This window comes from Crocodylus siamensis, chromosome 6 (assembly GCF_052110815.1).
Source record: "Crocodylus siamensis isolate JL-2025a chromosome 6, ASM5211081v1, whole genome shotgun sequence".
NCBI lineage: Eukaryota > Metazoa > Chordata > Crocodylia > Crocodylidae > Crocodylus > Crocodylus siamensis.
Genome location: NC_143400.1, coordinates 96,411,792 through 96,423,388, shown reverse-complemented (window position 1 = coordinate 96,423,388; position 11,597 = coordinate 96,411,792). Strand labels below are relative to the sequence as shown.

Genomic DNA, 11,597 nt, shown 5'->3' with positions numbered 1-11,597 from the left:
CCCATTTAATGAATGCATCCCACAACAGGGCCATAAAATCAGTCATTGACTTCTCGGGCTGTGGGCGGATATTCTGGAATTTTTTCCGGAAATAGTCCAGTCCTAACTTGAACCTTGCAGCCACGGCCTGTTTAAAGGCATCATAGTCATCAGCTGCATCCGAGGGCAGGCTGTTCAGGACCACCGCCATGTCGCCGTCTACCAGAAGAGCCATGTGCATCATGAACTTTTCCTCGGGCACCTTCCGCTGTCAGGCTTGCCTTTCGAAGATGCTGAGGAACACGTCAGGATCGTCTCCGACTCGGTAGCGAGAGAAGGCTGGGGAGTCCGGTTTGGGCTGCAGACGGAGTACCTCTAGTTCGTGCTCGCGCTTGAGCCTTGCCTCTTGGGCCTCCGCCTCGCGCTGTGCTGTCTTCTCCGCCAGCTCCATCCTTTTCACCTCCAGCTCCATCCTTTTCAACTCCAGCTCATACTTGTGCTTGCTCTCTCGCTCCCGCTCTTCAGCTTCTAGCCGCATCTGGTACCTCCAGTGCTCCTCCGTAGGGGGTGATCCCTCGGTGGGCTGTGGAGGTGGCGTCCGGCGCTGTGAGTCTGGGGGGGACTCAGGAGTTGGCGTGCGTGAAGGCTGCTCTGTGGCTCTAGGAATTTAATCAGCTCTTCCTTCTTTAGCCCTTTCTTCACATGAAGGCCTTTCTCTTTCGCCCGTTCTTTTAGTTCGGGCACGGTCATTTGTTCGTACTGCTCTGCCATCCTGGCTATCTACACTATCCAGTTGACCCGATGCCAAATTAGAAATTGTTTGCTCAAGGAATTTCAGTGACTCTATTACTCTTCCCAAATTATGCCTGTAAAACAGCAGGGTAACCGGATCCCACCGCTACCACCACGTGTGGCAGGCCAGTAGGGGGCGCTCCTGCGTTGAGCCGCCCACCTCCCTGCGCCCGACCCCCTGCCAGGCTCCGAATGCCTCCCTGGGGCGCCTTATGCTCGGCCGACCCCTCTCCCAGAGCACACTCACTAGTCTGGGGGTAACGTGCCGCCACCACCCCGAGAAGGGACTGTCTCGGCCCTGTGTCCTCGGGGAAACACAGGCCTAATGTCCGACGGGTACTCGACCCGGTACAGGCACTTGGGGCACTTCCCCAAGTCCGGGGGCAAAAAAGAAAGTCTCCCTTAGTGCGCAGACCTAAGGGGTCTCTTAGGCATAATTTAGACCCACCCCTCAATAAGTCTCCCATGCGAGTCAAAAAGGAGAACTTTATTGGTTACAGGGGTAGGGGAAACTAGGGTACAAGATTGAGCAATATCTTAGAAATCCTAGAGAGCAGTGTGGCGGAGGTAGCCTTCTGATCACGCATCTGTGTTACTGCCAGCTAGATATCTAATCCGATTGAGTAGCTCACTCACACGCATCTTCCAGAGGCCGGTGCAATTCCCCTCTGAAAGCAGGCGGTTTCTAGCTCATGAGTTTGGGGGAGAAAGCCAATTTTAGATGGTCGTGCTCCTCTGTGTCCCCCGCATGGCTGCTGCTTCACCTCATGCCCTAAGAGAGAGCCCGCCTCCTTCCCCCCCTAACTTACATAGCCCCCGTGACCTCACTCACCCGGTCCAGTGGCGGTCAGCCCCAGTTGGCTGTCAGCCAACCAATCTGAAATACATCACCTGTTACGGGGCAGATCCCAGCCCCCCAGGTAGATGCCCCCCACCCGGGTCATTGATGCCAGTCCCGCGGGCAGAGGGAGCAGGTCCCCCCCACCAGGACTGCAGCCAACTCAGGTTCCCTACGGAGACAGCCCGAGGGTGGGGTCCCCTGTGTGCAAGGCCCACCCTCATCAAATGGTTGCAGCCCAGGGATTTTAGTCACAGTGTCACAGGGCAGAGATTTCTGGGGAGAAACCAAGGTGGCATTTTGCCACACAGCTCATGCCCTGAAATGAAAGGGTTTCTATCCTTTCCAGCATTTCTTTTGACTTCAGTTCTTGGGGCTGCTATTCTGCATGGTCTCATTTCCCATTGAGACATCCAATCCCTCTTTTGGGAGCCTGGCTTGGTTCTTGCTCTCGGCGGTATCCAAGGACAATCAGGTCCATGGCTCATTTGCACATGGTGTGGAAAAACGGGAGGCAGGGCCAGGTGGTACCTTTAAGACTAACCCATTCAGAGAGCCGTGGGCTTCCCTCTGCCACAAACTACTCCCTCCAATGCTAGGAATGGGCTGGTGGAAAGAAATGTAGAAGGGAAAGGGACAGAGGTAGGGGAGAGAGCAAAGAGAGCTCATACATGGCTGGATGAGAGGAACAAGGCAGCTCACCTTGGACACCGTTGGGAAGGACGCCAAACTAAACCGCTAGCCCAGGGGATGTAATAAGAGTCCACGGCCCCTGCTGAGACCAAGGTTAACACCATCCTGTCTGTGGATGGTTTTTTCTTCTGCAATTTCATAAGCCCTTTGGTTGCTAAAATTTGTCCTTCACTCTTGAGGCCAGTGATGAAAAGCCCAGGGAGGCTGGACAGGCTTTTATTTCTGGGATTGATGTTGAATTGGTGTCCATTCATTCTTTTATGCAGCTGCTGCCTTGTCAGGCAAAGATTTTCCTTTGCTCCAGGGGCTGGAGGAGTGGAGGTGGCTCCTGCGACCCACTTGCCAGCTCCTCTCCCTTCCCCAGCCAGTTCTGGAGCAAGCTCTGCTAGTCTGCGGGCAGCTCCAAACAGAAAGTTTGCCTCCCAGGCTGGTTGAGGCTTCAGCCTGGCACTTGCTCCTAGTCTCCATCCAGCCTGAGAGTCACCCCCGTTGTCAGCCCTGAGTCTGGTGCACGGCAGCAGACATGGGTGGCTGGCGTGTGCTCAGCCCCTTCCTCCCCAGGACCAGCACAGCAGCCTCCCGCATCCCAAAGGAGTAGATGGGTCACCGGTGACTCTCCCCTTTAGCTTCATTACCAGTGAATAAAATCCGCTGCCCATTGCCTACGGCCTTCGTTCCCCTTCTCTCTTCACCAGCCCTTAGAGCAGTGCATGACACTACTGCGGTTCAGTACGCTGCTGTGACTTTGCCCTCTTCCCAGGAAATGGGTTTCCAAGCAAGCACATGCTGTGTGTAGTTTCAGGTTTACACAATCTGGGCCCTCTGAGCTGTATTTTATCCAGGAAACAATTTCCCCCAGCAGATGAAATCGTAGGGCAGTGCCTTCTTTATTATCCAGCTCCCTAGGCAGTCCTCTATCTGGGAATTAATAGTGATGGTGCAATTTAGACCGGGGAGCTAGCCTGCCCACCTGATACAGATGGATTAACTGAGTTATCAGTCCAGCCGCATACTAGCAGCGTGGCTTTAATTGAATTTAGTGCTGGTGGATGGGAAAGTTTGCAAGCTGAGTGCCTCCTCCTCCATCCAGCCAGCACTTAGCATTAGCTGTGCTGCAGGGTCACACAAGACCTCCAAGGACCAACCTCTGATTCCCCATGAGCATCCTCTCCCACTCTGAAAGGCCCCAAGGTGGGTTTTCCCATCTGCTGACAAATGGCCCTGCACAGATGACCACAAGAGCACAAGCAGGGAAGGTCCCAGCCCAGCGCAGAGGCAGGAGACACGCCAAGGAGTGAACAGCATTAGCCATAGCTCCCTGCCTTGACCCGCTGCGCTCACGGGAAATTTGTGAGTACGTTCCCATGCATCGTTTCAAGCTTCATTGGAATAAGTGTTCCCTATAATAGGCTTTTACGGCTCCATTTCGGTGCGTTGTAAATGAACGCGGCTAAGTAAAATGCTCCAGAGTTTTGCGTAAATAACTAATTACCACCAGAGAAAGAATAGTAAATCCAAAGATGCTTACGCTCCGCTCAGGCGGGGCAGAGGAGCTCGCTGCTGTCGGGGGGCCTCTGGTGGCATTAGCCCGCACAGAATCAGACCTGATGTGGGGAAAATGGAGTCCATCAGGCACAGCCCCAAAACCTATGGAGCCTCCCCAGTTTTACTGACTCTAGCCCAAATCAGTGTATTTGACATGGGGCTTTTTCTGAGCAGAACACAACATAGACCTTGTATAGGATCCTTTAAAAGGGTGAGGTTGGTACATGTGAATGTGCATGTGTGAGACGGGGTGCATGTACCGAAGCTTTCCATCAGCTTAATAGATGCATTTACTTTGTCCCCCGCCAGGCTCTAGGGATTCCCCGATATGATGCTGTCCTTGAGAAACAGCTTGGCTAATGGTTAATATGGGAGCACCTGGGTTTTCTGCACTGGTCTCTGCCCTCGAGCGTCTGTGACCTCAAGCAAGTCGCAGAGTTCCCCAGTATGTAAAATGTCCATATTTGTCCTTCTGGGGGACCCTTCTGGTTAATAAAGTGTGGAGCATTCTTACTGTTTGCTTCCCATGGATGCAGAGGACTGTGGGATATAGGAGGCTATAACACCTTGCTTTCTCTAGCTGTCTAGGCCAGGCTCGGCGGGGCCTGAGTGCGAGTTTATAGGGCCTGGAAGCCTGATGGTGTGTAGAAATGCCAGCACTGACATGGTATCCATGTGGCAGAGGGGGCTTAGTCTGGCAATACTCCGGGCATATTTGATGAGACTGAATCGAAGAAGGGTGAGGCGTTGTGGGGTGCTTTATGAAGGGCAGGGTGGATCTAAGGGCAATAGGAAGAAGACCAGGCTGCACATCGAGGTGGCTTTCGTGAGATGAACTCGAACAGCTCTTCTGCATGCACGGCAGCTCCCTGCCTCTGCCGGAGACGAGCCACAAGTTCATGCAGGAGTTTATCGCGTTGCACCAATTTCACATGTAGACACTCCTAGCGTAATATATAGCTTCACACTTGGAGAGCTCGTCCTAACATCCAACCTCACTCTTCCTTGCTGCGCTTCCAGCCCATCCCTTTGTTCTGTCCCCACCGGGAAGAATTGATTGCCATCCGCTTCATCATCATCACAATTTTTGCCTTTGCAAGCTGCTATCGAATCACCCCTCGGGTTTCTCTTCCTCCTGCTAACTAATCCCTGTTCTTGCAACTTTTCTGGCGTGGCAGGGCTCCCGCCCGAGTTAAGGACAGCTCCGGGTGAAGAGCAGCAGGATGCAGGGCTGTTCCCCTCGGGGCGCCCATGCACCGCTCTGTCCTCTGCCAGCCCTTTTGTCCTGCTGTCCCAAGAGCGGTGGGACTTCTCCTGTACGCGGTGCATGTCTGGGCTGATAAGATGATATATTTCAGCCCCGGTCACTAAATGATTCTGCCTAGGAAACAGACTTGAAAATGTGTTTCAGGGTGTGCCAGATAGTCTCGTGCTAATTTCTCCATCCAAACCTCCCATGCGGTGTGCAATACGATATCACTAACCCAAAAGCCAGGGGGAAAAAAATGAAGCCCCTATCTGTTTTCAAGCAATTTAGTCTCCTTTTGTCTTTTTTACATCCAGCAGCTAAGTAAATTACAGGGATTAAAATATAAAAGACCTTTCATTTCCTTTTTTTACTGTAATTTCTCAGCTCTGTGCAACACAGTTAAGAAGAAGGGAAATCAGAAGAAAAAGGATTAAAATACAAATACAGCTTGAAGGATGTTAAGAGAGCAAGGAGATGTAAATAGGCATGGGTGGCTTTTGGCATCAAACCATGTTAACTAGCAGATGCAATTTTACTTTAAAAAAACAAAGCCTGAAGGGGAATGTTTTCACTGCTGATTAATTGACTGTAGTTATGGCGCACTGGTCAGTCTGTGCGATCACGTTGGCTTTCTTTATTTCCATTTCCTTCACTCTTCATTGGTGGTAGCGCCAGTAGGAGCCAAATCCTACACCCTGGCACAGTCTGACACAGAGTCTCAAGACAGAGGGAGAGAGTGAGAAAGGTGGGGAGAGGCGGCACAGGAGGCACAGAGAGGTCCAGGGACTTGATTGATTGTGGTTACACGGGCAGCCAGTGGCAGAGCTGAGGATTAAACCAGGATGCTTGGGTCCTGGTCCCCACTTAGCAATAAGTCTTAATTCCTGGTATCGTTGAGGTCTTAACCTGGACCCTTCCAGCTCCTGCAGGGCTCCGTACCTGGCCAGGCCAGTCCTATTCATCCTGTTACGGTGCATGAGAAGATATAATTTAGGTCTGCCTTATGCATGAGCAAAATTCAAGTGCAGGCTTTGCTTCCACCTCCTTTGTTAGCCTTTTCACCACCCTGTCACAACCCAGTGCACACACGCAACCGCAGTCTTAGAGGCCCACAGAGCAGAGCTAATACCCAGCTCACAAGCCCAGGCCAGGCGGGGCTGCTGGACAGGTTGTGCTGTAAGCGCTGCTCCCCTTATGAATTATTCAGTCTCTTGCTCAGCCCCATCAGAGCATATTTAGCACCTCGGTCATTCCAGCTTCTCTGCGCCAAGGTGCATATTTTCCATATTGAAAATGAGCCTTTTGGACAATTCACGAGTCTCTCACAACAGTGCTTTGGAAGTACTACAAGGTTATATTTCCTATTAGGGGCCCATTAAAGGGTCTCCTTCTTGACAGAACAAGGAGCAATGGGCTCCAGCTGCAGCAAGGGAAGTTGAGGCTGGATATTAGGAAAAACTTTCTCACGAGGAGGGTGGTGAAGCACTGGGACAGGCTCCCCAGAGAGGGGGTGCAGTCTCCATCCTTGGAGGTGTTGAAGACCCGGGTAGACAAAGTCTTGGCTGGGATGACATAGTTGGGGCTGGTCCAGCTTGGAGCAGGGGGTTGGACTGGATGTGACTTCCTGAGGTCCCCTCCGACCCTCATTGTCTATGAGTCTTTGATTAAAGAAGCCGGCATTCAGCTAGATCTATGTTTGCTGAAAGCTGATGTCCGCTGGACTGAAGCACAATGTATAAAGAAACCCAAACAAACCAAAGGAGAGGTCCACAGTACAAATGACTGACCTTAATGGATTGCTTGGCTTGACCTCTGAATCCTGCACGGTCAGCTCACTTCATCCCTGCTTTCTGCCAGTGTTTAACCCACTGATGTGGGGCACCAAACAGAGAGGCTGCATGGAGGCCACTGAGAAGCATGAGCTGCCTGGGTAGGATTTAAGTCCTATTCGGTCCTACAGACCCTTTCAAGGAGGTGACGATGCTCCTTCATGTTGGTTTCTCCATCTGCTTTGCAAGCCCCTCAGTGGGGGATGTGCTGGCATCTCTGACCTGCAGTCCCTTCCCCTCTCACAACAGTGCCTGCACCCCTAGCAGAGCTCTGACTGGACTCTGCCTAGTCTAGCAATGGTGCAGGGAGATCAGATAAGATGGGCATGACCAACCTTTTCAGTGCAGCTTTTCAGGTGTTCAGATCTGTCCAGAGGGGCCAAGAAGATCCCCTTTGACTTTGGAGCTAGACTCTTGCAGCTTTGCAACATGAGGGTGTTATGGTCAAGCAGACATCACCCTCCATTGAAAGCAAGCCCCTGCTTTGCCTGGCCAGCCGATAGCTCTGTCCAAAGTGTAGAGGAGCTGACCGGATTGATGTCAGGTCAGGTCCACCCTAGAAGCTCTTTACCTAGATAGCTACCCCTGCACACTGCTGGGCAAGCATGCTGATGGTGGATGGGCATGTCTACATGTGCATTTAAGTGTACCTGAATTTAATGCACATTATCTTAATGTGCCTTAAGCAGGTTTAAAAGTTAGTCCCAAGTCAGTTGATATACACAGCGTTAATGTGTGTCTACATGTTCATTAATGTGCTAACTAGTCATGCCTAAATTCACCATTTTAACGTGCATTAAGGGTGTGTATGTGTAGATGCATGCCTTTAATGTGCATTAACTTAGGCTAATGTGCATTAAAGCATCATGTGTAGATGCGCCCAATGTGTCTTTTACAGGGAGGCTGTGTTATCAGGAGCAGAGCTCATCCCAGTCAAACAGTCCACACAAGCCACATTGTCAGGAAAAGTATGTTTATACAAGGGGTTTTGATCAGCCCACTAAGTCCAAGATTACATCTCATTGCACTCCTCCCTGGTATAGCTAAAGGTCTGTGGCATAGCCCTAGCCTGAACTGCAGCGGCCATCAGACCCTGAACTGAGGGGCTACCAAACAGCAAAGGCAGGAGAGAAAGTGGTGGCTGGTAAGTGCAAACACATCCCAGTGCTGAGATGTGACACACACACTTTCTCCTGGCATGAGGCTGACAGCAGCCTACAACAGGCAGAGGCCAAGAAATGAGAAACCACAAAGCACCCAGGGAAACTGCGGCAGAACAAAAGCAGTCATGGAAATGCATGAAAATACACGGGTTAAATCAAAGCGAGAGCCTCGTAGTCATCTTTCGACCCCTCTGCCAGAAGGGCTGGGATAAATGGGAGCCAGGCTGCAGCTCTTCTCAAGCAGGCAAGGAATTAACAGGATGAAACTGGATTCATGTATTATTCAAGCAAACTCATAGCAGTGCAACAGCTCCGCTATCTCCTCCGCCTGCCTCGTGCTCTTTCAGCTCCCAGGCCTCTCTCGTGGTCTTGAATATGCATTGCCTGTGCTCATGCATGTTCTCTCCAGTTGGCAAGACCTACCACACATTATGAGTGGAACAAGGGAGAAGAAGAAACCTGGTTAGCCATCTGCAACATGGGTGGACAGATAAATGATGGGGACATCTGGAAGGAAGAATCGACATGTAACTAAGACATGTCTCTGGAGGTTATTGCAGGACAGATCCCTGCTGCTCATCAGCTGCTTGGATTTGAAGGTGTTCAGAGCAGAATGGAAACTCCCAAGGCCGCCTTATGTAGTGTTAGTTTGAGGACAGGCCAGAATTAACCTGACTGGTTTTCTGTGCTCTCCCTTAATTAGATATAACAGGTTTACAAAGTGAGGTGAGCACTTTGAATAACCGAACCACGGAAAAGTAGGGCTCAGAGTGACCTTTGGAGGTCATTTAGTCTATCCCCTTGCTCAAGGTAGGCTCATCCCTCTGCAAGCCATCCTATACAAGTCCTTGTTTTAACTTATTCCTAAAATGACACAGTCAACCCTGTGGTAGTTATGTGTACTAAGACCACAATGTGAGGCTATGAGAAACATCCATGGGAGTGAGGGAGAAAGGGGTAGGAAATAACACCACAATGTCTAGCATGAAATAAAGGACAGAACAAGCTTCTGCTTAATATCAGCTAAATGGCAGAGAGAATAAATGTCTCCCTTATTTACATGCATTAAATATGTTGGTATGGATGGAAAAACACCCATTCCCCCCACCAAGCAGCTGCACGCAGCTGCACACTCCAGCTGTGACCCTGTCCAGATGTTGATTCTTCAACTCTCCCATGAAATACGAACTTTCATTTCTACCCAGGAGAACTATTACAATCTTTTCTCCAATGCCTGATGAAGGGTGTCAGTGCCCCAAATCTTGCAATTAAAGAATTTTTTGTTGTTGTTGCTTTAGAGGCCCCTTGTCTGCCTGCGAGTCTTGCTTCTACCTGGCTTGAGTTCACGTGCGGTCCCTCAAAAGTCACCCTTCCGCATGTCCTCAGGTCACAGCTCTTCCTCCCCTCATAAAGACCACACAATTTCAGCCAGGGGATAATGGACGGTCCCAAATTGCCGCATGTTTCTGTTGTCCCTTTTGCCAGGTAAGTGGTCCATTTGTCACTTAGCAACGGCATATGGTGACTGGGAAATAACAGGTTGTTAGTATGATGGAAGTGAGCAAATGCTGAGCAGAAAGTCTTGCTCAAACAGCAAACTGCTGTGCCTCCAAGGCGGCTTCCAGCATTAAAGTGAAGACATGGACACCATTAATTAAGGAGGAAGGAGAAACAAAACTTGTTCTTCAGCAAAAGCGTGAGGACTGGAAGGCTGGTTTGACACAAGTTCTTCTGCAGGGAATGAGAAGAGTCCATAGCAATGGTCAGGATGGAGAAAACACTTAGAGACCCAAGAGATTAGATGCCCGCTCCGGCAGAATACCAGGGCCAAGGGCCCTGGGCCTAAAGCACGGCACACGGGAGTCGTGGAGGATGGGGCATGTGGCTGGAAATCTCACCGTGTGATTTCCAGTTCCATGTTTCAGGACTCCCCAAACGTGACGATGGTCCGTGAGCCATCATTTGAGAGCTGCGTCTCTGGCCAGGAAATTTGGGGTGGGATTCACATTCTTCTAGGGTCTGGCCAGAAGTTTCATAAACCAGTTTGACCCAAATCCGTGAAGTCTGATACTCCATTCAACCAGGTTTATCTTTCAGCCGTTTTGAAACTGGTTCATGTGCACTGAACTTCTGTTTGGTTACAAGTTTAAACCAGTTTCTGATTACTTGCACCAGTTTATGTGCAACTTCTATCCCCAGCCCTAGAGAAAGGAGCATGAATGATCCATCAGTACTGGGTCAGCTGCCTATGATTGCAGGGTGGTAAGAGTGGGTCCAGTCCAGCTCCTCCTGTCTCCTTCCTGAGAGGGTAAAAGAAGCCCCTTTCTCTCTTACTTTTCAACAAGCAAGCTCACTTCACCCATGAAACATTGCATGGATGATGCATTGGCCAACTCTTAATTGAAGCAATTTGGTGTGTTCTGCACTGGAGTTCTTGATAGAAGTATCTTACTGAAGCGCAGGGAGGACATTTCAGGGGAAATAATTGCAAAAGGAAGAAATCTGAAATTAGTTCTGTGAAGGATGATCCCTTTGAAGGCTGAAATGGTAGAAGTAACGAGGTTTTCCTGTCAATGTTGCAGACACATTTTTATGCGGTTAGATTTTTATTTTTTTTAAAGAAAAAGCTGAGGAATGGGCCTGACAATTCACGATGTCCCCGAGGTTCAGCAGAAGGATTTGAATAACGTCGTTAGCTTATTTCTCTGTGTTTAGGAGAGGATGTTGTTCAAAGCACTTCTCTACATGGGTCTCAGAGCAGCCGTGTATGCGTAGCATACCTACCCCAAACGGCCCCATTCTGATGTGCTGTGGGGGCAGAGCTAAACCTCTAATTAGATAGGCCTCAAATCATCTCCAGAAACAAGCCCTGAGCTTTGAAAAAGTCATAGACTCATAGAAAATTAGGGTTGGAAGGGACCTCAGGAAATCATGTAGTCCACTGGAAGCTTTAATAGTGCCCACAACTGCATTGGTTACATACACTAACACTGTCTACACTGCGCAGCTCTTTGAGATGAAATCAAATCAGAGAAGTTCACTTTGGTTATCCCTCCGCTTTGTCAGTCATTGGCACAAGCCTGGGCAGCTCAGCCTAATGTTTAACTTGAAATTACAGGGCAACTTATTCACAACAACACCCTTCGTGTTAGAGCTGGAAGAACCAAAATTAATGGTGCATTTCAGCCCCAGGTTGTAAGCCTCGGTGACAATCTAGTAATGGATGTAGAACAAACCAGTATCGGCTGTTTTGATGCAAACAAAGCAAATGTGCAAAGAATTTTCCATCCGTGCTTTAGCTCTCCCAATTATATGCATCTGCCCTAGGTGCCTAAGCTACATTTATCAAAGCCATGTGAACCTTTGGTTCCCAGGCTTCTTCTGCTCAATTTTGTTTGAGCAAAAGCCATGCTTGTGCCATTTGAGCACAGATATTCTTTACCCATTTAGCACGAACACCTGAGACTGCAAATAGCAGAAGGGGAGTCTCAAACTCAGGGCGCTTACTG

General features: G+C 49.8%; 1 protein-coding gene across 1 annotated transcript in view; it reads right to left on the bottom strand.

Moving 5' to 3' along the window:
* Positions 1 to 250: 250 nt before the first annotated feature.
* The window catches only part of CLDN16 (claudin 16), a 41,254-nt gene continuing 29,907 nt past the window's right edge, over positions 251 to 11,597 (bottom strand). The window contains 2 exon segments of the mRNA XM_090054146.1: positions 251 to 337; positions 440 to 562. Of these exon segments, the coding sequence (XP_089910272.1) occupies positions 251 to 337; positions 440 to 562 (210 nt within the window).